Source organism: Meleagris gallopavo, chromosome 25, assembly GCF_905368555.1.
Source record: "Meleagris gallopavo chromosome 25, MGAL_WU_HG_1.1, whole genome shotgun sequence".
Classification (NCBI taxonomy): Eukaryota; Metazoa; Chordata; class Aves; order Galliformes; family Phasianidae; genus Meleagris; species Meleagris gallopavo.
In genome coordinates, this window is record NC_139428.1 from 3,704,545 (window position 1) to 3,731,788 (window position 27,244).

Below are 27,244 nucleotides of genomic sequence, written 5' to 3' on the forward strand. Positions count from 1 at the left end.
GACCGATGGCTATTGGCTATTCCGGAGATGGTTTCCATGATTTTTTAACTTTTTGTCATTAAAATTAAAAAAAAAAAAAAAAAAAAGCTGAACAATTCTGGATTCATCCCCATGTGGAACGGGAAAAATTTTGAAATCTTGAACATTTTTGAGGGCTCAAAAACAATTTCCCACCCAGTTATAGCCACCAGTCTCATCAGGATGTGTTTGAAACCACTCCAGCAGGAGCTGAGCAGAGCTGGTCTCAGCTGGATACCACTCTCGACGAGAAATGCAATGGTCAGGGGTCATGTTTCTTCAGAAAAAAAAAAAAGTATCTTCAATAGCTCAGGAAGTTATTAGTGTCTGCTAACAATAAGAACTTTGGATTGATTCAATAGATACTCATTTTAATTGTAAAATGCCAGTAATGAGAAATGTGCCATCCAATGACTCATTTTTCCCCTTGTAAAAATTATTGGACGTTTTTATTAGTTTTACAAATGACAGGACCTCGTATTTCTGAGAACACTTTATACAAGCCTTGCACAAGCCCACTCTCATAAAAGCGTGTCTGTGGTGACATCCAGAGCCACAAGAAGGGGAGCGGTAGAAAGGCCCAAAGTGGTGAGGACAGCCCACAAGTGGAACTGGCAGGACTGAACCCCAAGAGGGTGGGAAGGGGTGGATACAGCGCTGGAGACATGAGGTTCGGCGCTGCTTCCCAGCAGAGCCTTTCTGGAGAGGCACGGGACAGGGGATGGGTGCCAGCGGGCGCCCGGCGGTCAGCCTGCTGCAAAGCCCCAGTGAGGGACAGCGGTGCCGGCACTGAGCAGCCATCTGGGTGGGAGATGTGCGGGGACAGCAGGAGCCAACTCCAGGTAAGATCCCACCCGGCCCCTCTGCATGGGCACGGGGTGCCCCATTCGCTCTGCACTGCTGCTCTCCGCGGTGAACCTCTGCGCTGGGCTGATCCATCTTGGCTTTATCTCCGCCGTCCGACAGCGCGGAGCGGGGCTCACTTTGGCTTTCCATAAACAAGATAAGAGCTGGAGGGAGGAGGGGGCAGGAAGGGCACCAGGGGTAGCCTGCAGGCAGCCCCGCTCCACGCTGTGCTGCTGGGAGCGCTCTGGGGCGGTCCTCCTCCTCCTCCTCCTCCTCCTCCTCCTCCAAACCAGATCGTGCTCTTTGAGAAAATCCCAGTGCTTCCCCTCGGAGAATTAATTTGCACAAGGCAGAAGAAAAACAACAACAAAAAAATCATTTTAGAGAATTTCTCATTTCGGCATTTTGTTTCTCTTCTCTTCATTGGCATTCTTTGTGTTTTTGTTTATATCGGTACGCCATCCGTGATCCTACGCAGCGTACCATGAGCTGGCACAATGTGACATAACACAAGTGCTGAGATAGCCTATCCGTTCTATTTTAGTTCGGAGGATATTTTAAACTTTATGTTATCCAGGAAATTTCTGAAATATTTGTCTTCATTCCAAGCCAGAGTGAAAACAATTTCTGAAATGTCGGAAGTTGCTGTGAAATAAGTAGTGAGTGCTTCCAGCTCAGTATAGGGGCAGCCCTGGCCCTGTGGGCAACACTCCTCACCCTGTGCCCTCTGCAGCCCAATACATGTTCATCTCCCAGCAGCGATTGTGCACTCAGTGTAGGGTTGGTAAGGGGGGACAGCTGATGGAAGGGCATGGGGAGGGCATCCAACACGTCCCTGTGTCAATGGGCAATTGCGGGTGTGGGGAGCGGGATGGGTTGGCATTTGGTACTGCAGCTCTGTTGTGTGCTGAAACGTCCAGCGTGGGACTGACAGAGGGATACGGTGGCAGTGGGATGTGGCAATGGGATGTGGTGACAGTGGGATGTGGTGGCAGCAGGATGTAGTGGTAGTGGGATGCGGTGGCAGGGGGACATGGTAGCAGTGGGATGCGGTGGCAGTGGGATGTGGTGACAGCAGTCAGCTCAGGGCGTGGGGATGGGCAGCACCAGCATGAGCCCATGCAGTGGGGGCAGCCCTGGATTTCCCTCCTTGTCTGGAGAAGGGTGCAATGCTGCACTGGGAGGGCTGAAGAGTTGCGTTGTGTCCTTGGTCAGTGCACACTGGGGCCTCTATGGGTACTCTGCAGCCCATCCCAAGCCTGTGAGTTGCCTTGAAGAGAGGCTGTGCTGAGCAGAGCAGCCATCCCTATCAGCCTCCCCTCTCCTGGATAGGTTTCCTTGCGCCAGGTCATGCCAGCAGGTATCTGGAGCAGCCCTGCTCTGCAAACCCGCTCTGCTTTGGGATGCACAAGTGTGGGGACAGTGGGGCTCAGCTGGCAGCAGCAGCGGGAGGACTGTGCTCAGGGTCCCATCTGTGCACGCCCTGCTGGAAAACACAGTCGTTTTCCCAAAATAATTGTCTCTGCCTCTGCGCTGAGGCGCTCAGAGCTCTGCTTTGTGTACTCTGGGAACCAACGATTTGTAAAGACACGCTACTGGGCTAATCCTCCATTAGCTCCCACAGCAGAGTCCAGCTGGGAGCTGGCAGCTCTTTCCCTTCTCCCACTTCAGCCTGTTAAAATAGCGAGCATCTCTGTAACAAGCGGTGTGCAGGTTTTGACTTATACACAAGGCAGAGCAGCAGCTCTGTGCGGTCGGAGGCCAGGGCTGCACAGGCACGTCGTCCTCCCATGCCAGGTGCTGCCAGCATGGTGCTGTGCCATGCACACAGTCCCGGGGCGATGCCAGCTTTGGTGGTGAAAGTATCTTGGCTCTGCCCCAGCTCCAGAGCTGTTGTTATGCCCTGGAGACACTCTTAGGGAAAAGAGCACTTTTCACAGCACGGTTTGCCATGGCTCTGGTCCATGAAGCAATAAAATTAGGCTCTAAAAACAGATACCTTCCTCTCTGTGTGCAGGAAATCTCATGCTCTGTGTGGAGCTTTTAATAGTGAGCACGGTAGCACAGTGAGTCTTGAACTGAAGATCACTTGTGCTGTTCCCTACCGTGGGATGTGGGTTTGCTGAGCTGTGGCTGGGTGAGCGCTGGGGAGAGTTAGGAATAGGGACACACACATGGTGACTCTCGAGGGAGGTTTGGGAGAGCAGAGAGGACCTGGAGCTCAGGCTGCTGAGGTTTTCTTGGCATATAGGTGTGTGCTGGCAGACATCAGCCGCAGGATCCTTCCCACCTTCTAGCATGTAGTGATCATGGAACTGGAGCTGGTGTGCACCGATGCCAGCTCTGCCAAGGAGGATGGCTGTCAGGGTGACACCTGCAGCCAGCTGTCTGTGCACAACAAATGCAGCCCTGAGAGTCGTGCTGCACCCGGGCTGTGCGTGCAGCATGCAGGAGGCAGAGCAGCAGGATCCCACAGGCTGCCCAAACAGGCACTGGCACCCACAGCCCCCACCCCTCTCCTGCTCCCTTATTCCAGATAGTGCCACTGCAGCTCAGTATGGGGTTAACCAGCACAGGAGGGCTGCAGGAGCAGTGCTGCTGGGGAGGCTGCAGGACACAGTGCCTGCACTGGGCAGAGGGGACTTGTGTCACCCCAAGTGACAGCACAAAAGCTGCTCCTCTGTCACCTTTTGGGTGAGCCTAGGGGTGCCAGGGAGCAGGGGGACAGTGACATCGGGGACGAGCACTGTGCTGTGCAGGTGGAATGGGCTCATCCCTCAAAAACACAGCCACCCTGCAGCCCCCAGGAAGCCCTCCCGTTGCTGCCCCATGTGTGGAAGGAAGGCTGAGAATTTTAAGAAAACTCATTTTGAAGCAGACTGGAGTCTGTCAGAGCAAATTCGTTGCAGTTTCTGAGAGCCACTTGTTTCTGGTTTAGCCCTGGGAAAAGCAACTGGGCTACAAATGTTTACCTTATGAGGTAAACCATCAATATCCTTGAAACTTTGATTAAAAAAAATACCGCACTGGAGCATCTTGTGGGTTTCTTTCCTTCTCCCCCCGATGCGTTTCACAATATGCCTGAAGCATGGCTTGAGTTAGGGCTTTGGCAGGGGCTTTTATCATGATGGATATAGTGGAGGCTAGAAAAGAAATTTGGTTATCAGAGAATGCCAGAACTCAGCTTCCTTGCACATACATTTAATAATGCAAAAGTTCTCCTTTAAAGGTCTCCTTAGACAAATCCCAGTCATCACAAAATCCATGGAGATAAATTAAATTACATTTTAATAGTGGAGAAGTCATTCCTGGGCTGGGCACAACAGTGAAAGTATGTTCTCTCTTAGGCAAAAGTAGCATCAAAGTTCTGAATGTTACCATATGAAAAACTTAATTGGAAATGAAACCCCGAAGCTTCCAGGGCAAAGGCTGCACGAGGGGCTGTCAGGTCTATGGTAGCTCTGTTGCTGACACTGCAAGTACTGCATTGTTTCTCCCCCCTCCTGGTAAACGGAAGGGCAGCTCCAGGAAGCAGCTTCTCTCCTGTTTGCTGGCCATGGGACCTCCTGCCTGCAGCAATGAGTTGCTCATGCACTGATCCCTCTGCACGCACCTGGAAGTACTGGAGGAGACTGGAAAGGGCACAGTAAGGAAACAGATACTCATTTCTGATTAACTTTAACTGCTGGTGGGGCTCCGACCTTCTCTTCTGCCTGTCCCAGGCTGTGGCTGCTCTTCCACACATGGAATGGAAGCAGGACATGTCCAGGGCTCTGCGATGGCCCTGTGCCTTTGTCCCTTTGGGAGTGACTGCCTTCTGTGCTGTGTGCCTGCCGCATCTCTCCCCATCACCAAAACCTTCCCATGCAGGGAAGTGGGCAAACACCCACTGCAAACCTTTGTCCAGGAGGAGCGGAGCTACCCATTGCCCAAAGCCTCCACACACCCATATTTGGCACAGCTTTACTGCAGACCCCTTGGTTATTTCAGTGATTTTTTGTTACAACCCACCTTTTCTGAACCTCGTGGCTCAGTGCCCTCAGAGCATTGCAGGGTGCGGGGCTGCCCTGAATGGGTGTCCCTGCAGGGAGGGTGGTGGCTGAGCTCTGGGACATATTTCATGCAGATGAGAAGAGACGCTCAGCCGTTCCCTGGAGGCATCACTGCATTTTCCCAGAGAATGGCTCATCTGAACTTGCACTGACTGTCTCCAGCCGCTGAGCCCTGCAGCAGACGTCGCTACATCTGCTCCGCCGCCCTGCGCGGCTCTGGCTGAGGGCTCCTGAAGCATTCTTTCCTTTGCCTCAGACCATTGTTTTCTGCTCTGCCATCCTTTTTTGAGCCCTGAACAGTCCATTCTCTTCTCCGCACTGTCATATTGAAGATATTTAAACTATGGACAGACTCCTTCCGTGCAGACACGGAGCTCGAAGTGGAGTGCATGTGCAGCATGAAGTAATGGGTCTGGACCGGGGCTGCAAGGCAGCACTGGCTGCACCCTGCACCCTGCCCTCCACTTTCACATCTCCTCCCCCCATCATTCTCCCCCTCTCAGCCTTTCCCTCTCCCCAGCTTTCTGCAGCACCCGGTCCCAACACTGCCATCCCCTCCCTGCCCAGCGCTGGGCGTTGCTCCTTCTCCATGTTTATAGAATTACCCAAATCCCTGGACAGAATTCACTCCTTACAGAGCATGGCACTCAATTAATTATATAGTTTAAAACACAATGCACATCCCCTCTGCACCAGCAAAGCTGATGGCTCTGCTGGAAATCTCTCCAAAGCCGCAGTGCAGCAGAATTAAGGCCGTATGCACAGCCCGAGCCGTGCTGCTTCCGCGTGCTCACAGGATAGCATCTTTAATTATGATTAAAATCATTACAGATGTACTGCAAATGTCTCAGAGAGCAAGCGCACACTGACAGCTTTTGTGATACGGTTACAAATTACTTATTCACCCTGATTTCCATAGAGTGATATTCCTCACTGCCTCGTGCCTTCCTCCCTCCTTTCCTCGTGCCTTCCTCCCCAGGCTCCTGCTGCACATGGGTACATGAGGACAGGGCCACATCTGCAGCCATCACTGGTGCTGGGGACTCCCGAGGTCACCCACCCGTGTCCCCATGCTGAGATGGGAGTCTGCAGCAATTACAAGCCTCCTGCGTGTCCTTCCTCTGGGTTTTGTCACACATGATGTCTCACATCTGGGATATGACCGCTTGGAGGGGGTGGCAGTGCTGTTTTCCAGCCAAGCTGTAGCCGTTCTCCCCCTGGCCGTGTCAGGCTTTACAGCTATTGCGGTTATTTTGGGGAGTGGTAGGGTTTTTTTGTTTGTTTGCTTGTTTTTTATGTTGCAAGAATTAATATTGGGAAAAGTGCCTTTTTTTCCTCTTCCCTCACTGCCCTGGGAAATGTCAGCCAGCAGGAATGTTCCCCAGAGCCGCTGGTGGCTGAGAGAAGGATGGGCTCTGGTGGCTCTTTGGGTGCCCCAGGAACCCAGGGAGGGAGAAGCTGCTCACAGAGCAGCCTTCAACTCAAAGCACTGTGTTTTGTGTCCTCCTGCCTGATCTTCTCCCCATTCCAGCTCTGGGCAGAGCTATGGGATGTGCTGCAAGTTCCAGCCCTGTGGCTGTCATCATTTTAGCTTGACTTTAATAGTGTCTCAAAGCAATTTACTTTTCCCAAATATCAAAACCCCTCAAATGATGCTGAGAGAGGCAGGGCTGCCCTGCACAGCCCATCCCATAGCAGGGCTGGAAGATCCAGGGGCAGTGCTCCCCACGGAACAGCCTGTGCTTCATCCCAGGTGATGCACTTTGGAAATACACTGACGTATGAAGATTAGGGTTCCTGTGGGTTTGTTAAATAATTCGCCTTTAATCCTGGAGCATCATAGATTGGCAAGATCAACACAAAGAAGAGCTGAAACGTTGTGCAAAGGGAAAGAAGAGGAGTGAAGGCACACACTAAAGCACAAGTGAGGTTTAGATGATTGTCCTGTTACAAAGATGCCTTTTCCTGAAGCAAACCACTTTGGGTGGAAACGATCAGTCTGCCCAGAGCCTGCAGCACCGAGCACCTGCACACTGCAGGGCAGAAAGGGCAGTGGGGAGAAGGATCTCCCAGCTATGTCCCATTTGCAGAACGAGCTGAGCTGGAGAAGAGTGATAAACTCAGAGTCAGCAGAGGGCAATGCATGGGGTGATGCAGGGGTAACGCATGGGGCAGCACATGGGGCAGCAGAGTGGATGATCCATAGGATAGTTCTTGGGCTTGTGCACGTGCCATGGGGAAAAATATCAAGGAAAAGAAATAGCGAGTTGATGCTCGGCTGCATCACCTTTGCTTATGGCCCCCACCCTCCCAAGGGATGCTGCAGGACGCAGGGGGAGCAGCTCTGTGGATGCTGTGCAATGCAGGAGGAGCAGCTCCCTGCATGACCACTGTCTGCCCAAAGCTGCCCCTGCAAACCCCCCCTGCTGCTGCCTGCTCCCTGGCCTCCTGTGTTTTGTAGAGGAAATTTTACAGAAAAAAACTGCAGAGGTTCCTGCCTCCACAAACAGAACGCTCCTGTCCCTGCCAGAGAGCTGCTTTGCCTCAAGGAATCTGCGAGATCTGTCCTGCTGTGATCTGTAACAATATTGGGATTAAATTAGCTTCCCTGAGCTGCAGAGGGGTCAGCGTGTGAGGCCCCCTGGTTAATCCAGCAGGCCAAAGAGAACAGAAGCCTCCCTGCATCGGGAAAAGAAAACAACGGGGTCTGTTTGCAATCCGTGGAGCTAATTCAAACAGCATTCCTCAAACAACAGGGGAAAAGGCCCTTCGAAGCGAGCGAGAAAAGGAGCATTTCCCAGCATGCACGTGATGCCAGGCAGAGAGGAGATGCTGCAGAGCAGGACTGCTTGCTGGTCGCATGCACGTGTGCTGCTGGCACATGCAGTCACCACCTGCCCACTCATGCCTGGTGAGCAAGGAGCCCGTGGTGTTGTACCACGGAGAAAAGCAGCACGTTGCAGCGATCCCAGAGCAGAGCAGCTCCCCATGGCCGTGTGGGAGGAATGATCCTGCGTGCCCCTGTGCGTGACCCCCAAGTGCGGCTGCGTTGGGAACTTGATAGTTGTCTTTGCAACCAGAGCAGTTGTTTATGCAATAAGTTAGGCACTTGGGATAACTGTATTACCGGGAACTGAGGACTGCAGGTGTTCAGATATTATTAAAAACAATTGCCCAGGCTATCAATCATCCTGCGCTAGATAAGCCTTCTGCAAAGCAAACCTTTTTGTCAAAGAAGGGTGCGGAGAAGCAGAGCAGGGAAGGTCTGGAGCTGCAGCACTTCAGAGTTGATTTCAGCAAGTTCTCTCTTTCCTCCTGGTGCCTCTGTGAGCGTCTTCTCTGCTTTCTGCTTATGCTGAGATATTATCAAAAGGCTGATGAGGCATGGGGCATGAGTAATGCATCCTGTGTGCCAGCTGAGGACTTGTAGGCACTGGTATCTGCAGACAGGGTTAATGTCAGGCGGAGCAGAGCACGGTCTGCCCCAAGCTGTGGTGCTCAGCACTGGAGCTGCAGGGTGGGGATGTGCCATGCACAGTGAGAAGGTGCAGAGATGGTGCCAACCTGGGTGTCCCCCAGGAGGGGTGGGGACTCTGCTCGGGGGTGTTGTCACCTAGCAGCTGGGGATACAGGGGGTGTAGGGCAGGAGATGTGGCTGGGGGAGCTCGGTCAGGATAAGAGCAGCGTTTTAATGGGAAGGGAAGCCGGGTGTCCCAGCTGTGAGCTTGGGACTGTGGGAGCTGCTGTTTTCTCTGCACAAACTGGAGGAGTCTCCTCTTCGGAGTGGGAGCAGCGCTGCTTTGTGAGGAGTGAGACAAGAAGCTCTGCAAGGGGATGGCTGGAGACCAGCCAGGCAGCATCACCTAGGCTGGGGGGCTCTGGTGGCTGAGCATTAGACCTGCAGCTCACTTTGCTACCTAACACAACAAAACTTGCTGAGTTCAAGTGCAGAAAGGCATCAGTGCTTCCAGGGGAGGATCCCAGGGAAGCCCCAAACAAAGGAGCACCTGGCACTCAGTGAGGTTTCCCATGCCTTTCCCATCTATGGGTTTGGATGGGAAAACCAGGTCCTCAGGATTCAGAGCAGAGGCTTTTTGTGTCACGTTAATAATGAAAGCAAATATTAGTAAGGTGGCAAACTGGCCATCAATCCGTCCAATGCTCCTAAAGGTAGCAGCGTGGTGCCCTGCTGAGGCTGATGCTTTTGCTGTTGGAGGAGTAAATCTGATGATCCTCTCCGTGATTGCATTGGGCTGCTTGTAAGCAAGAAGAGGTGGTGCTGGGAATGAAGCCCTGGGGTGGCTGAGCAAGAGGAGTGGGACCTCCTGAAGCCCCTGTGCTGCTGCTGCCGCAGCACCTGCTGAGATGGGAACCTCCGAGACAGCAGCTCTGCTTCCAATCGGGAGCAGCTTGGCTTTTTTACCCCGTGAAAATGTGGAATTTCATGTTCTTTTGTATAAGAGAGAAACAGCTTGTTCAGGATTAATTTAGGATCAGCCTCAACAGCCATTAGCGAAAGAAAAACAAAGCGGTAAATTAGCTGCCTGTCAGAAGGGGGAGAAATGTGGGACTCGGTGCTGGATTTATTGTGCAGGGTGTTAAGGCAGGATTTAGTGTGATTTACCATCCTCTGCAATGATACCTCCTAACACCAGGTAGCTGGCAAGCCCCTCTCCTGCCTTCAGTCAGACACGGCACTGCTCGCTAATTACCGGTGTGCCCAGTAGCCCCATTCCCACCGCCGGATTTGTCCATAAAGCTCTGTCTTCAGGGGTTTATTGCTCAGTTATAAACATTTGCTCCGCACTGAAACTCGATCTATGGCTGTCAGCTGGTCTGAGAGAGGCTGGGAAGGGAAAGGTTTGGTTATCCCACATGAGCATAATGTGCAGAGTTTCTATCCATCAGGCTGCTCGCTCTTAGGTTCCATTATGGGATTTTGTCTCAGCAACGTTGGGTATCACTTCAAGACTTCTAGGATAGAGAGCAGAAATCTCCATTCGGAAGTAGAACAGCTCTTTGATACGGAGGCCAATGGCACTGCCCACTTTGCATCTGTGCAGTGCTCAAACCACATTCAGTAATGCTCCTGTGGGACAGCAGTGAGCTCAGAAGGTGCTGGTTATGAGTAGGAAAGCAGGGATACTGAACAAAGTGCCAAAGAAAATTCAGGACAAATCAAACTTCCAGTTCAGCATATGCTGAATTTTCCTCATTGTGTGTTTTGGGCTGTTTCCTATCTTTGTTTTCCCACCTGAGGGACGCAGATCCCAGTGATGAAGTGAAGACAGCACAGCTCCTCGTTTCTTCGAGACTTCTGCCGTTTTAGACACCCTGCATGGCACAGCCTGCTCTCCTGTAGCGTCCCTGTGATAATCTGGAGGCAAAGACAGAATTTTACTCATTACAGAAGGACGATGGCATACGCTCCAGCGGATCTCACACCTACAATGAAGGCGGCCATGTGCTCAGATGGGAGGGATGCTGACCCATTTCCCGGGGGATCGGGGCCGTCTGGAGCCACACGGCCACAGCTGCCATTGGGGCAGTGGTGGCTGCAGGAGCAGGGAATGCCTGCTAAGGGATCCTCCTGCCCGCCTCATCCCAACCCAGGAGAGACTTTGCTTCTCGACCTCATTAACAGCGCTGCAATTAGAGCAAGCGTCACATCCATCTCTCATCCAGCCACTAAGAGTGGTTTCTGGGGATCATCTGCTGTCTCCTGGCTCAGATCAATACTGTAGCACAGAAGTGATGGCAGGAGGAGGAATGGTGGCCAGAAGGGGGAAAGCAAAGATGAAGCATTTGGTGCAATGCCTTCTTCAGCTCCACGGGCTGCTGCTCACTGCAGTCACACGTTTGGGCTGTGAGGAACTGCTTCGCTGGGTGATTCCAACTAACCTACCCACAGAAAGTTTGGATGGTGTCACTGCTGACATCACCCCTAAAAGACCGCAACATGCAAATTACCTCCGGACAGAGACAGGCAGAGGCATTATGATGAGGAAAGCCTTAGGCAGGGCCATGGAGCCAGGCAGGAAGAAGACATGCTGCTTCCTCATGTGCTGAGGATGGTGGAGTTGAATGGGAAAGGAGACATTGGCATGGCCATTGCTATCCCATGTATAACACCTGAGTGTCCCCCTGAAGCTACCCATGGCTGGGAGTGGGCTAGAGACCCCGATTTCTGGCTCTAGATGGCAATGGAGCAGAGCTGGGGGATGAACCCAGGGTGGTTGGCACCATGTCTGCCCCCCAGAAGCGAGGGTGAGAGTTGCTGACACTGGGGACAACTGCTGCCCATCCTCTCCTGGTCCTCCTTTGCAGCAGGCACGGCAGGGTGCAGGCAGGGAGGGTGCTGGGTGCTGCCCAGCTGCATCCTGACCAGCCCACCGGTTATGGTGGCTCCTGGGGACACTGGGGATGTGCCACCCTTCCCCTGCACACATGCCCCATGCAGAGCAGTTGGTCCCATGTCACTCCTGTGTTAGGGACATGAAAGAGAGCAGGGACACAGCGAGGAGGAGAGGGGACAGGGCTCGGGGCAAGGAGCAGCACGGTCCCATGGCGAGGATGGTGCTTTCCCACGTGTGAGCGTTTCCTCCTGTTGCACAGCTACAGGGATGGAAAAATAACCAGGCTGTAAAGCTCATCAGCTCGGTGCCTCCCCCCCCTCCGGAGCATAATAAGCTGCTTTTAATATCTGACATGTTTATTAACAGATGCAGTTGTGACAGCTGATGACTTCATATGCCAGTTACCACTGAAATGTTAGTAATAACTCGGAATTAACTGTCATAAATAAAAAAGACTACAAAGAAAACGAGATGTTGTGTCACTCTGCAGTAATTTACTGAGACCCCGTTGGCTCTGGATGCAATGCTGGAAGGTCCTTTGTGGAGCTCCAGTCCGGGTTTTGCAACAGTCACAATATTTTGGCTGGATATTGTCTTAGGAGGTGGTACTAGTGGGGTGGAATTCCCTCATGCAGGAGTTTGCACTAGATGCCTTTACAAAGCTGGATACTCTGGTAATAATAATAATAAAAAAACCCTAGCCGGTGGATGGGGATGGAGTCTACGGCATTGAGACCTGGATTTATTAATGTGCAAATTGCTCTGATATGATCACATACTTTCTGCTTTGCATACACAGGGAGCAGCGTGGGCTGATGGAGTATGAACTAGCCTGGGCGATCTTTACGAGCTGAAATCCTGCACATCACAGAAGGGTTTGTTTCTCTGCGCAAAGCCTGGGATGCTGTTAGGAACCTGCTTACAGACACGTGAACAGAGCCCCCAGACCCAAGAGCACCAGCCTGCTCCATGAACTCGCCATGAAAGTATTTTGTATTTTTTTTGACAGAAACGCGCAAGTAACTTTCGCTGGAGGAACTGAGGATTTTTGTAGTTGGTCTGGTAGTGGTTTAAAACCAGTAGAGCCTTTGCAGCAGTGATGAGGGAGTGACAAGTCAGAGGTAAGGGTTTCAGAATGCATGTTTGTTTAGATGAAGCTTTTGCAATGTGGGCTGCTAATGAGGAACGCGAGCCTTGTCAGCATCCGACTTGCGGGTTTGCCTTGTGCAACGCGGATAATGAGTTCAGACAATGAAAGCTGTGAGAAATCACAGCCCGATCTGTCGGGATCCCCCACCCCCAAGGTGAGAGGGGCTGCGCAAAGGAGCCGGGCTGCTGCTCTGCCCCGTGCCGCTGCAAAGCGCCCCAACGGAGGGGCGAGCCGTGCAGCTCGGTGTGCTGCTTGGTGTGCAGCTCGGTGTGCTGTTGGATGTGCAGCTCTGTGTGCTGCTGGTGCCGGGTTCAGGGCTGGCTTTGTGGTCCCACAGCTGCTCGGTGTGCTGCTGCTGTCCCAGTGGCTGGTGGAGAGGAGCGTGCCCGTGCAATGAGGGAACTGACCCATTAAGTAATTACTGCCTCGATACTGTCCTGCTGCATGCAAAACTGCCTGCTCCAGAGGACGGGACCCATGGGGACGCAGCAGGCAGCCGAGCAGTGCGGGGTAAGTGTGTGCTCCTTGGGTTTTGGGGTGGGGGATTGGTAAGAAAATGGTTAACAGCGATCATGAGAATAATTGGACATCAGCGTTAACACCCCGTGCCGCTGTGCACGGGAAGTGCTGCTGTGTCTGGGTGCTGGTGGGTAAGCCACGGGTTAGGCTCTGTCCCATGGGCAGGAAGGGACACGGCTCCATTCTTGGGTGTCCCCAGCACCAAGCCAGGTCATGGCCAGGTCTGACCCGTCCTTGTGGTCCTGCACGCCTATGGAGCAAGGGAATGGTGTGTTGCTGACACTGGGATGTTTTTATCTTTGGGCTTCTATGGTTTCTATAGGCTCAGACGTGTGTTCCCCTTGAGATGGGCAAGGAGTTGTTCAGGTTTGGGCTTAAAGGAATGCTTTACAGAAAAAGGCACTACAGTAGGGCAGTGCTGGTGGAAGCAATGTTGCACAGTGTGGCAGGATGGAGCCTTTGATCTCCTGTGCACAGGTCGCTGGGCATTGGTGCAGATAACCATGCAAGTTGAAGATCTGGGATCTTGAGGCGGTGTTCAACAGTGTTGTTTGGTGGCCAGGCTTTTGCTGAGACCCACGAGGACCCAATATTTGCTGCAAAACTTCTTCCTGCAGCACTATCCAGCTTGAATTATTTTGCCTGAAGACCACCTGTGACCCCGTGCTCCTCCCTGCCAGCTCACCTCCACCTGCCCACCCAGGGCCAGGACGTGATGGCTGTGTGGGATGCAGGCACTGAGCCATGCCTGGAAGCCCCCTTGGGGACGAGGCTCCCTGCAGCTGGATGTGCACCCAGCCCCACTGTGAGAGCAGCAGCACCACCCTGAGGGACGCAGCAGGGAGCGAGCAGTGCTCTGCAGAGATGGGGCTGCCACCCCACCAACACACCCCAAATAATGCAGCATGCACAGGTGGCTGCAGGGCACAGAACAAACTCCGTGTTCCCCTCACCTGAGCTGGACCTGAGCTGAACCAGCACTTTTGTGCCTGAGCTATGGGGCTGCTGATAAAGCAAAAGGTAGAGGGGATATAATATACAGCATGCCACGGGGAGACAGCAGAGAAGTGGGAGAGCAGGGTCACCTGTCACTTTCCCATAGCATAGAGGTGCCCATGTTGCCTGCAGCCCCTGCTAGAGGCAACTCTGCAGCCATGCCCGCAATGACCTGTCCATGGGGATGACCCCCTGTGACTGCAGAAAGTCTTCACTGCAAACCACCCCTGTGCTATGCCAGGCCCTGTGGAGCTCAGTGCTGGTCCCACTGCCTCAGGGCATGAGATGCTGTGAGCCCCTCAGACACAGAGCTCAAATGCATTTGCAGCAGTAGCAGAAAGCTGGGGCTGCCTTGCTTGCTGCCTCCTGCCAGCACAGCAGCAATGCCCCATGCTGAGGCTGCTGACTGTTTTCTCCCAGCTGTGTTTTTTGTTCTGCTCCTGTAACGTGTGAGGCTGAGGTTTCCCAGGTGGTGCCATGTCAGTAGGAGAGGCAGCGTGGGGAGGTCCTTGCAGGGAGCCTAGTGATGCTTCCACTGCCTATGGCTGAGCAGAAAGCCCTTGGTGCTGCTCCATGCCTTTGCCTTGGGTTTGCTCTCTGCCTTCTCCTGGAGAAGCTGCTTACACAGTAGCTTGTGACTCATTGGGCTCCTGTAAGCCCTGGAAGTTAGCTTTTAAAAAACATATATTTAGAGTCAATTGTATGACATCGCTGTCAGCCCTCGCTTGGCCACGCTGACAGTGTAACTCAGCTCCCCGCTGTGCAGCAATGCAGCTCCCGGGGCTGTTTGTTGAGGAGCTCTTTTGGTGGAAATCTCTGGTTTTCAGAACCCACCTGGCCTGTTATGGTCTGAAACGGTCTGCTTTGCAACTCCTGCTCTGAATTTTGCTTTGGTTGCTCCTGTTGTAGTGCACCATGTCCCTGCTTGTCACCTGGGGGAGGTTGGATTTCTGTTGTGAAGTTAAATCAACCACACTGGGTTTTTCGGTGACCCCATCTAAGCCCCCAGGCAGGCTCCAGCTCTGCAATGACGTTGGGATGGCCTCAATGCATTGCCAGCTGCTCTGGAGGGTGAGCAGCCACATGGCACAGCCTACAGCCCACCGCGTCTGCCTGCGCTAATGGGAAGGGCAGTGGAAATCCCCCAGCAAAACATTTCCTGGTGTTTTACAATGCTGAGCACAAGCAATCCCGGAGTGAAGGCTGTGGCACCAGTAATTGCTGTTGTACTCACAGCTGCTGCTGTGCTGGGCACTGTGCAAGGTGCCCAAGCAGAGCAGAGCAGAGCGGGTCCTGGGGATATGTGGTAGCACCTGGAAGAGGGGCACCCGCAGGCAGGAAACTGCTCTCCATGTTCCTCACTCGTGGGGTCACAGCACGGCTCTGAGATACGGGGGAATGCAGTGCAGAAGCTGGTGGAAGGAGTCAGACCTCAACAATGCTGTGGAGAACGCCGCTGCCAGATTGTTTTTTATTATTTTATTTTTTCAGTGGAGTTTATGGGTTAGGGATTTTGCAGAACTTGGCACTCGGATATAATATCAAATGAAGACCTTCTGGTTCGGAAATTTGACTTAATGCAGCCTTCTTTTATTGCTTCAGGGATTAGGCAGAACAAAGTGGCTCTACATGCACTGCGCAGGGCCGCTCGCGGGCTGAGCACAATGCCCAAGCCGTGCATGCAAGGGATGCTCCAAAAGCACTTCTCGTGCAGCATGTTGCTGTTCTCTGCCTTGCTGCAGAGAAAACTGCCCTTGGAAAGACAGCAAGAGAGTTCCCACCAATGAGCATGATGTGCTCTTGGTAAAAATGGTCTTTGCAGTGCCAGTTCTGCACTTCAGGCCCTCACTGGTGATGGGAGAGAGCTGTTCAGAAGCTCTGAGATGGGTGGAGCGTTTGATGTTGCTGCTGCTATTGCATCTTGCAACCCTCACCCATTGCCCCTGCCTTCTGCATGGTGCAGTTCTGCATTTGCAGAGTCCTGGTGCAGGGAGTTGATGCTGAGCTGCTCTCTGGTGCTCAGCCCTCTGTCCTGCTCCTGCCTGTGCTCAGCTCTGATGCAATGAGTTCTGCAGGTGCTGGATGGAACCTTGGTCCCTGTGCCTGTGTGGTGTACTGAATTCTGACCCCCAAGGGCTGCAGCCAGGCCCCATCCCCACCTCAGCCCATGAGATTCAGATACCTCAGTGTGGCTTTTGCCAAGGGAGGGTAAGGCATGTGGTGAGATAAACAGATGTGTGGGCTTCTGCTTGTTTAAAAGATGCCTGCTTTCCAGCTGGTGATGTCCCACCTGGTGGGATCTAGCCCTGCTACAGCAGAAATTGGGAACAGCATCATCGGGAAGGCAGAATAAATGGATGCAATCTGGTCTCCTGGTATCTCTACGCCCCTCAAAGAGGCTGCCAAGGTGAAATCCAAATTATCTGCCCACCTCAAAGATGTGGAAACTCAAATTCCTTTGTCCAGCATCCCACGGGCAGCTCCCGGCTGCTGTCCTGACTCCAGCCCTCAACCAACATCTGGTCCTTCTCTTCCCACTTCAGTAAACCTTTGGAGAGTCCGTTTACATTACTGATAGCCTGATACATCCAGCGAGAGGCAATACATCAGCAATTTAGTTATTGCGGATTAGGTCTCGAATATCCTGGGATATAATGTTGGTCTTTCTCACCTTGTGTGTAGGAGGACTAATGGTAAATTATCTGGATGGTTTACATTCTCTGGTTTGTATCGGATCTCCCAAGGACCAATTTATCCTGATTGAATTGCAAACAAGGCTTACTGTCATCACAGATGCAGGGGCCAGGTCTCTCCATAAATGAATTCAGAGTAATTCGGGTTACCCTAAATTCTTCCTGTCGATGGGATAATGGCATAAATCCTGCTAATGTTTAGACTGGGAATTGTTTGCAGCAACCTGAGCTTGACTGATGGCTACAATAGTGTAAAGAATCATAATTTGTGTCCTGAGGGTGGGAAGTGCTGGGATCTCAGCTCCTCTCCCACTGGGCACACCATGGGCACATGGAGTTTGCTGAGGAGGATGAACGTGGAAAGTGCACAACTGGAAGGAGATGAGGAGGAGAAAATACTCATGTTCAGAGCTCTGGGTTTCCCATGGCACTCCCTGCCCCTGCGCTTGTGCAGCTGAGGCACAGCCTCATGCTGGCTCTTGGCACACGGGGCAGTGTTTGCTCCCTGAGAGCATCCCTGCTGCTGTCCCCGCACCGGGAGAGGTTTGTCTGTACTGTGACTGTTGTGTAAACAGCAAAGGACACAGAGCTGGTTCAGCGTGTACTTCCTGGGACACGCGTCACCCTCACTGCAGGGAATAGCAGCAGTGCAGTCGGAGCAGTGGTGGCAGTGCTCTGCTGGTGCAGCTTTCAGCACTAATTTGGGAAGAGTTTGTTTTGTGCTGCTGCACTGGCACAGCACTGCTCATGCTGGTGAGCATCCCTGGGCTCCTCCTGGTGTGCTGTGCTGTGCCACACCGTGCCATGCTATGCTGTTCTACAACATGCCATGCTGTACCATTCTGTACCTTGCCATGCCATGCCATTCTGTGCTATTCTGTTCCATCCTGTGCCACGCCGTGCTCCATGCTGTGCTGTGCCATGCTGTGCCATGTGTGTCGTGTTGTGCCATGCCATGCCACGCTGTGCCATGCCACGTTGGGCTGTGCTATGCCATGCCATGCTGTGCCATGCTGTGCTCCCCAAAGGATCCACGCTGGCTCACCGCTCTGTGCAAGCTGTCCCACTCACATACCCATGAATGCTGCACATAGAGGGGCTGCAGCAGCTCAACGGTGCGATCTCTGCACAGATCTCTTCTCCGGTAAACACTCCCAAACAGCCCAGCTTAAGCACTTGACAGTGTTTATAAAGCAGCTTGCAGCAAACAGGCTGGGAAGTGCAGAACAAGTTGGTGTTTACACAAGCGCTTAATTATTTATTTGAAAATCCCCTGGATGATGCCGTGGGCTGTAACAACAAGCACATGGGCAGCGCTGTGCTCTTACCCCAGCAGCTCTCAGGGGATCTGCAGGACAAATACAGTGAAAAGTTCAAAGCTGTCGGGCAGGCGGATGCCAGCAGTGCCCTGTGCTGCCCTCCCAGCAGTGTTGGTGTGCTGGAATCAGCACTGCCCCAAAACTCCCACTCATCTCAGCACCAAGCTGCACTGCTGCAAGGGCCGCTTCCTCCAGCAGCTTCCCTTCTACTGCTGCTGTGAGAGGCATTGAAGAGCTTTTCTATCATTTGTGTGATTGCTCGTGGGCTTTCAGTGTTGATGCTGGGGTGCAGGAAGCATCCTTCTGGGCACAGGTTTTGCTTCCAGCTGGATGGCTCTCATGGTTTCTCCAGCCATGGGGTCCATGTGTGCTGTGGGATGGAGGGTGACCCCTCAGCATGGCTGAGCATCGGGTCCTGCACCCCTTCCCAATGCTGCAAGCTGCAGCCGGGCATTGTTCCAGCCCCATCACCACTGCCCATTCGGGGCACTGGTGATTGCACAATTATTATAAGGGGATTAAAACCATTTTCTAATTCTACTGACCTCACAGAGTGAATGTTGTCACCTTTATTCCCACACAATGGCAGCAGTTGGTGGGGCTGTGGTTTGCCAGCTGGGTAGAGAGGAGCACAGCCCCGTTGTGCTGGGTCAGGGCTTTCTGTTCAGCCTGGAAGTCACACTTCCTCCACTCCCAGTGCACACAAAGCCACCCTCGTGGCCTTTCCCCAGAGCAGAGCACAGAGCTGCTCCTGCAGCAGAACTGCAAGCATCCCTGCACACCATGGGTTGGGTCTGGCATCACTGCAACAGCAACAGCTCAGCATCCCACAGCCCTCTGCATTGGGCTTTTCTTTCTTCTCCCAGATTTTAAGCAGAGGAACATGTCACCTGTCCTCCTGGAATTGCACATCTCATTGCTCTGAGCATGTTTGTTGGCTGATCCAGAGCATACAGCTGTGTCAGTGCTGCTCCAAGGGAAGCTCAGGAGTTTGCAATCACTCTAAGAGCAGAACTGCAACATTTCAGCAGGTCCAGGACAACTCTGGCCCATCCCCAAACTCGGGGACAAGTCCCCAAGCTCTTCAGGGTCACTCCACGTCCAACTGTACTCCCAGTTCCCAGAGGTGCCCACCCGATGGGAAACATCCTGTGCTCCTGGCAGCCCGCAGCAACCATCTGCTGAAGAGCACTGGCACTACAATAAACATGTTAGAGCTACAACCATGTGCAGCATCAGCAGATGGCATGACCACATCAGGCATTTCCCTGGGAAAGCCATGTGCTGTTATTATGCCAAGCAATGACTTGCAGGTGGGCTTGGAGAGGGATTCCCCCCATGCACTGCTCCCCCAGTTCTGCTCCGTGACTCACTGCAATGCCAACCCAATCCACTTGGTGTGAGAGCGATGGAGACCAGTATTTGTCATCCAGTGGAGTGAATCCCTTCTCTTCTTTCTTTCCAGTTCCTGCACCTGCACGTGGAAACTCCGAGCAGCTAACGCTGACTGCCCAACCCCCCGATGGGACTGGACCCGAGCTCCTGCGCTCCATATGGGGATGAAGGTAGAACCATGTTACCTGCTACCTAAGGTCTCTGCTGCTGCAGTGGTAGCTGGTGGATATGGTCCTGCACCAGGCGTCGCACACAGACTCTCAGCTCTGAGCCAGCCCAGGAGGTTTTAGTGGCCACGGACTCCGATCACCCTGCGCTACAGGGCTGCGGCGCTGGAGAGTTACTATGCAGCTTGGACTGTTTGTGGTGGTGGTTTTTCTAAGCTCGATGGATCTAACAGGCGGCAGCAAAGTGGTGAAGGGCAAGAGGCAAAGGCGAAGTATGTATGAAACATTTCTCTTCTCTCCTTCTCCTGATGCTATGCAGACTGGGAATGCTTGTCCATGCAAATAGTGACTGTTTGCCTGTGCAGAATGGGAATGTTTGCCTGATTAGAACAGGAATATGTGCTGATATGTGGACAGCCTGGTGAGGTCTGGGTCCTCACTTTGTCCCAGGCTGCTGCCCACTGCAGTCCCTTTTCCCCTGGTTGTCCCCAGCTGCAACCCGAGGTGCATGGGAAGTGCGGGTTTTAATTACCAGGGCAGGGTTTGGGCAGCCCCACGCAGGGACTCGACTGGCTCCTAAGGCACAAGAGCAGCCCCATGGATTTCTCCTCCTTTATGCAAGCTCGTTTTAGAACTGGTTTACATTAAAACTGATTTAAATTGAATTATATAAAAATGATTTTATGTTAAAACTGACTGCTGGAGCTCCGTGAGAACAGGGAAAGCTGGATGTCATGGCTAATGTTATTAAGCATGGCTCCTAGCGAGTCTCGGCTCATACATTTGCCACAGAGGCAGACCTCAGCTCCATGGGGAGGGATAGGGCCAGACCCCCATGGGCCTGCAGCCCCAGACACAGCATGGAGGTCACAGCCCAGCCATGGAGCAGCCTCCTGGGATCGGGGCACTGCAGGACCCCAGGCGAGGGGTGCCTCTACTTTCTGCTTCCTCTTCTGAGGCTGCAGCTGCCTCTGCACCCTGCAGGTGAGCTGGGACCAGTTATAGGGTAAGGACAGGCAGCAGGGAGCGTGCAGGACCCTGGGTCTGCAGGAGGGAAAGGAAAGCCCTCCTACCACTTAGCCTGACCACTTAGTATGGGAACGCTCTGGTGCTCCACTCCTGCTTTTGAAGTGTAGTAAACACAGCATTTAAAAGAATACATTTTAACATACACAGTCTTTCTATAAACAAGGACACTGCTTGCATAATAAACTAATAAAAAGAACCTGCATTCTAGCCTGCAAAGAATGCTATGGGTTTCAAAACAAGCAGCATTTTATATGATAATTAAAAGCAGAAAACTCTCAAGACAGGGGATTGAGAATTTTTCTTGGACTAAACTTAGGAGCTGAGAACACATCTCTATTTTGGGGGCAGAGAAATCTCCTGCACTGCCAGATAGAGTGAGCGTCAGAGGGGTCATGGTGAGACACAGCTGGGACTCAGCCTGGCAAGGAATACGAGGCAGGCTTCTATGAAGATGGTTTCCCTCTGGCTCTGTGTGGCTCTGTCCCTTGCTTGTCCCAAAGGTGCCTGGGGTGGTACTGATGTCTGGCCTCTGGTATGGTGATGTCCTGCTTGAATGCTGCTTGCAGCTTGTGGCTGCTTTTGAGCCCTGGTCCTGGTGGTGCTGGAGCTGCAGGCAGAGCAGGGTGACCAAGGCATCCCCCAGGCAAAGCCATGCAGAGGGACAAGGTTGATGAATTATTGAGCTGGGTTTGATTTGTTCTCTCTGGGCAGCAATTGTGTCAGGACGTGAACTCATACTTTGCATCAAATATTTATGGCAGCTTTCCTCAGAAGGGGATTTGTCTCCAGGAAGCTGCTGGCTGCCCTCCAAAGAGGCTCTTGCACAGCAGCGATGCCCATCTCACCACTGCCTCTCTCCTGCTCTTGCAGTTAGCACTGAGCTGAGCCAGGGCTGTGCCAGGGGCTGCGACCTGTGCTCTGAGTTCAACGGGTGCCTGAGATGTTCCCCCAAGCTCTTCATCCTTCTGGAGAGGAATGATATCCGGCAAATTGGGATCTGCCTCCCATCCTGTCCACTGGGATACTTCGGCCTTCGCAATACAGACATGAACAAGTGCATCAGTGAGTATCGGCTCTGAGATCCTCCACAGGTCCCTGTCCATGCTGTGGGCAGGGGTAGCAGTGAATGGATCATCCATGAAAGCAAAGTATGTCACCAGAAGAGTGTGCAGGGCTGCACTGCTCTACCACAGTGCACTCTGCCCCACGCGGGTGCAGTGACGTGGGATCCTGGAAGAGAGGGATGCTGACACCCCTCCTCTTTGGGAGGGAGCAGGAGGAGCAGTGCTGGCACAAGTACCTGCTCTTCTCTCTGCCCATTTGAATAACAAACCATCTCCCTGAACGGGATCCTCAGCCCAGCTCTGCCTCATTCAGCCAGAGCACCAGAAAGAAGCTTGGTGTGGAAAAATGCAATCACTTCCCTGGCAGTTCTATGCACACCACCTCACAGCCAGGTTTCCATCCAGCTCGCTTTCTTTGCTGCACATGCTGGAGCTGCAGCTGGAGCAGCTGACACCAGGCTTTATTCTTTGCACTTTCCCACTTTGGCAGACTGATGCTCGAGCTGAACACGAGCCCAAAGCTTTTCCACCCTGCCTGACGTCCACCTGGCAGCTGCTGCAGCATAGTGGCTCTGTCCTGCAGCAGGGAGCAGCTCAGAGGAAACCAGCATCCGAGCAGTCTGCATGAGCAGGGCTGGCAGGGCACACAGAGACTCTCACTGGAGCCAGGAACAAACTGTGGGGAACTGTCTGGAGCTCCGTGAGCCTTTGGTGCTCAGTTATGCCTCTGCCCACACCTGCTCCTTGTCCACTCAACCCCTTGCATGGCTGCAGCCTCAGCCCGGGCACACACACACAGTGTGAATCACAGCTCCTGTGTGCTGCTCTGCTCACCAGGGCTGCCAGCAGTTGTGTTCACGTCAGGCTTCATGACGACTTTGTGGGTTTTTTTTTTTTCCTCCAGAATGCAAAATCGAGAACTGTGAGTCCTGCTTCAGCCGAAACTTTTGCACAAAATGTAAGGAAGGTTTGTATTTGCACAAAGGGAGATGTTACGTCACATGCCCTGAAGGCTACTCTGCTGCCAACGGCACCATGGAGTGCAGCAGTCCTGGTAAGCAACAATGAGCTTTCAATGCATCTATTGCTACACATTGGTTTAGGTGATCAAACCAACCCCTCAGGGATGCTGTGTTGGTGCCTAATGGGAAATGCTTCAGGCAGCCTTGTACCCAGCCCTTGGCTGGGCAGAGCATGGATGGGCACTGCAATATTCATGCAAATTGCTTTTGGAGTGTTCAGAGCTCATGGTGTGGTAGGAAAGGGGGTGCCAGAAAACCTGGGAACTGCTGGGGAAATGCATACACTGCTCTGGCTCCATTGGGAGAGTGGTGGAAGGGCTCCCAGAGGTGCAGCAGAGAGAAATGAGAGATACCTGTCTTGTTATCTGGCAGCACAATGTGAAATGAGTGAGTGGGGGCCCTGGGGGCCCTGCTCCAAGAAGAGAAAGCTGTGTGGCTTCAAGAAGGGGAACGAGGACCGAACGCGGCGGATCCTGCAGGCTCCCTCTGGGGACGTGTCCCTGTGCCCCGCCACCACGGAGGTGCGCAGATGCACTGTGCAGAAGAGCCAATGCCCCGAAGGTGAGCGTGGAGCATTGCCTAATTTTCCCCAGCACCTCTTTATGTGTCAGTGTTCAGCCTAACAGATCAGCACTGTAAATGGACATCCCACCATCTCTGTATGGCACGGGTGATTTGTGTTGGGGAGCAGAGCTCCCGGAGGGACCCCAATGGGATGGAGCATCTGGGCAGCCCCTTGGCCCTATGGCTTGCTGCCTGCCCTGCAGGATGAGGGTACTTTAGCAAACGAGGCAGCTGAGCAATCTCTGTGTGCTGCAGCAATGGGAGTTGTCATCTCCTTCATGGGAGTGCTGAGGTCTGTGCTTTTCCCTGGAAATGCAGTGTCAATAGGATGAATGGTGGCTTGGTCATCCTCTTATGGGGTGCACAGGATTGTGGCTGGGTTGGCTGCTTGGAGGGGAACCGGTTCTGAGCAGTGAGTAAGAGCAGGAAGGGTTGAGCCCCACCTGGCTGCGAGCAATGCAGGCAGCAGTGTGACAGCAAAAGGCCTCAGGCAGCAGCGGGGAAATGCATGCATCAGGAGTCCTGCTGGAAACTGCAAAGACAGATCCAGGCCTGATCCTCCTTTGCTGCCCTTTGCTTTGTTGCAGGGAAAAGGAAGAAAAAGGATGAGCAAGGAAAGCAAGATAATACAAATGGGAACAGAAATCGGAAAGACACCAAAGATGCAAAGTCTGGCACCAAGAAAAGGAAGAGCAAACAGAGAGGGGCTGTAGCCCCCACCACATCCGCCAGCCCTGCCCAATAGCTGCCCCTTTATGTCACCTGATGGCAAGACTTCATTGCTGCTATGTATATGAAAGCTTTATTGAACCAGAGCACTGCTACACAACATTACACGTCAGAAAGACAGACCTATACTCCTAGACTAGACTCGACAGAAGCCACATCCACAACACTTAAGGAGGCGGTACCCCCAGCACCACGGATGGCATCCACTGGGGCAGTGGGACATTGCGGGACCAGAGGTGAGGATGAACCAAGGATGGGGACATGGGGCCTCGGGACACTTGCCTCGTGCCCAGCCAGCCACGGGGACTGGATTTCTGCTCTTCCAAACTGGGGAACTGGATTCACACAAAGGCAGTGTCCTCTTTCTCTACCCCCCAACCCTTTATTTTGTGTTTTAAGCTGTATGACTTTATCATTGAGAATAATACATGTTAAACGTTTGTGGTAAGAGGTCAGTGGTATCTGCCCTGAATCTGCTTCAAAGAGTTATTCTGAATTAAAAGCAAAACAAAACCAAACCAAACAAAAAAAAAAAAAAAAAAAGAGGAAAAAAAAAAAACAACAAACAAACAAACAAATGAAAAACCAACCAAGATGACAACTGGCTTCCTGAGTGTGTGGTTCATGCCTTGGCCCCTATGGAGGCTGGTGTCCCACAGGACAGAGACTCACTTGTGGAAGGGAAACTGACAAAAGCTTTAAGAAAATCCCACTTAATGCTGCCGGCTGCGCTGCAGCCAGAGCTCAGTCTGTTGCCCACACAGGATTGCACTGCTCCCTGAGGAAATCGCCATTCAAGGACCTGGCTTGAGACAATGAGGGCTAATAGCAAGCTGCAGGCTGCAAAATGCTGTGATTTTGTTCGTTGTCACAGCTCCCAGGCTCTGCTCCTGGCCAGGGACAGACTTGTCCATTTGTCCCGCCACCGCCCAAACGCACAGCAGGAGGGAATGAAGGTGGGAGGGGGAAGGCACAGCTCAGGCTCTGCAAAGCAAGTGTTTAAGTTTGATAGGAACCACCGGTCTCCATGCCACCAATGGGAAGATCCTGGACTCAGCACAAACACTTCTGCTCTGCAAGAATTGGCAGCAGGCAGAGGAACCAGGAGGATGGTGCTCGGTGTGGACCTGGCGAGGCTGCAGTGGGCGCACGCTTCTCACTTCCCTTCTCTGCATGGGGAGCCTTGCCTTGACATGTCACATGGCACATTGCTCCATTTCCCTTATATTTTAAAACATGCTTCCTCAATATAAATATTGACCCTTAATTCCTCTAGAGTTCAGCAAAATTCCTTTTGTTCCAAGGGATGGAGCCAGGGAGGTGCCACGGTCCCCAGCGATGTGCCAGAGCTCCTGGCTCCCCAGGAAGGGAAAGGGGATGGGAAAAACTCACTCCAGAGCTAAACCTGACAAAGCCAAGTCCTGCTGCCCTTGTTTTGCACCACCTCGGCCTCGTGTGGAGGTGGATGCCTCCCCACCAGGTCCCGGTGTTTTGGCTTAGCTCAGAACGTGGGAGCTGCATAGTTGTTCCAGCTCCAGGGCTGTACCAAGCTCTCCATGACTGCTCCACTGGCAGCAAAACCTTTCAGCCCATCATCCACTTTGTGTTTAAGTAAACAAGGAGCCGTTATATCTTTTAAAGGGGATTCCATTTCAGCACAATGATAAACGAGCAGCATACCAAGCGGAGAGAGAGAGGTTCTTAAAGTCATCCTTTCAGTTGTTTATGGATCTTGTTCAGACGATTCCCGAAGGCCTCCCAGCTGAAAGATCAGATCTCATTTTGCTCTCTAGCCTCAGCTAGCCTGTGAAATAAGTATTTTGTTTGCAACCTGGCACTGCATGTAAGCAAACTCATTTTTCCCTTCCGCTTTTCAGCAGCAATAGTCAGTAACCTTTTCACAAACCTCAGCTTGCTAATTCAGGAACTCCTCTTCCTTCCCTCCTGCTTCAGTATCTCAATCCAGTTCTCAACAAGGATTAAAGAGAAGAGAGAGTGCATTAGTAAGGTTTTAGACACTAAGGCTCTGTTAACTAACTGCATTCCCTACAGTAACTCATGGCAATACTTGCACAAATATTTCAAAACTCAACTGCATATAATAAATCAACACAGCATATCTTGTAGAAATTTTTAGAGTTTCTTAGAAAAACTGAAGAACTTCTTTCTGTTGCACCCTTTTCCCTTTTTTCTTCCTTTTTCTTTTTTTCATAGCAAAATGGGAGGAAAGAGGGAGAAAGGCAAAGGAAAGTTTAAAACGTGTATTAGGAAAATCAGGATTTTTCACTATGGATGGTTGAAGATGAAATTTAGAAAACTTAGAAGGAAAATATGAAAAAGAAAAGTCAAATTTCTTGTTTTTTATTTTTTAATCAGCTTAAAAATAGTGCTTTTTCCCACTCTCAGAGAGCTGGTTCATTGAAGAACTTAGAAACATTTTGCCTTTGACCAACGTGGTTTGCACGCTGAGTTCAACAGTCCAAACCAGAGATTGCCTTAGGTTGATGTCATCTCGACTCACACCCACACGACTGCTCTCTTTCAGTCCACCAAATAATACCTGTTGTGGTGTTCTCTCCGTGGCATCACTGTAAAACGCTTCTTTAAACACATTAATAAATAAATGGGTTTGCTGAACAAGCTCTGTTTGCTTTATTCACCCCAACTGGGGTCAAATCCCTAATGATTGAAATTAGCTAGAAATCAGGAGTGAGAAGGTCTCTCCTGAAGTAATCTGCCCACCCACCTCCATCCAGGAGCCAAATGTACCCCTATGGGTCACGGCACAGAAGTGTTGCTCTGGATTCCACATATATCCATGTTCCACACTTAGACACTTGTAGTACTGGAGAAATAGCTGCTAGGTGTACAGACAGACAGACTGCTCCTTTTTCAGAAATGCCTTTGCATAGTAAAGATCTTCATTCATGCTCTTGAACCATTGGACGGACCTACTCAAAAACTGCAGGAGAGTTGCTAGGCAGTTTACTGAGCTTTGGGATCATTCTCCCTGAACAACAGGGAATGAAGAGTAGGGGCAGTGCATTAACAGCTTGCAGTCACACTTTTGGAATTGTTTCATTTCCATCTTGTTAGCCAAGATTTAGGAGCTGTGGCAGACAAATTGCACCTAACACAGGTTGGCTGTATTACAGTCTTATCCTCTCTGTATAAAGCAGGATTTTTCATCAGCTACAGTCAAGTTACATGTATGCACACCTACTCCTCAAACAACGATTTACTACTTTTCCACTCCTGTGGAGGTGGAGGCAGTGTATACACTTCTTAGTTCGTGTTTATGTTAAAACCGTTTCTCACTCAGAAG

The 27,244-nt window shown here is 52.0% G+C and overlaps 1 protein-coding gene across 5 annotated transcripts; it reads left to right on the forward strand.

Annotated features, from left to right (window-relative positions):
- The first annotated feature begins 580 nt into the window (after positions 1-580).
- Positions 581-26,559, forward strand: RSPO1 (R-spondin 1). Of its 5 annotated transcripts, none has more exons than XM_085208775.1 (8): positions 581-860; positions 12,072-12,147; positions 12,282-12,393; positions 19,415-19,783; positions 21,411-21,602; positions 22,509-22,658; positions 22,999-23,187; positions 23,778-26,559. In XM_085208775.1, the coding sequence occupies exons 4-8, from the start codon at positions 19,690-19,692 to the stop codon at positions 23,933-23,935; spliced, it is 783 nt and encodes a 260-aa protein (XP_085064901.1). In that variant the 5' UTR covers positions 581-860; positions 12,072-12,147; positions 12,282-12,393; positions 19,415-19,689; the 3' UTR covers positions 23,936-26,559. The 5 variants fall into 5 exon arrangements, with proteins under 5 accessions (XP_085064901.1, XP_019478353.1, XP_010721657.1 ...); XM_010723355.3 differs by lacking the exon at positions 581-860 and adding exons at positions 11,852-11,946; positions 12,760-12,932 and having other exon boundaries at positions 12,072-12,393; XM_010723356.3 differs by lacking the exon at positions 581-860 and adding an exon at positions 11,852-11,946.
- Positions 26,560-27,244: the final 685 nt, after the last annotated feature.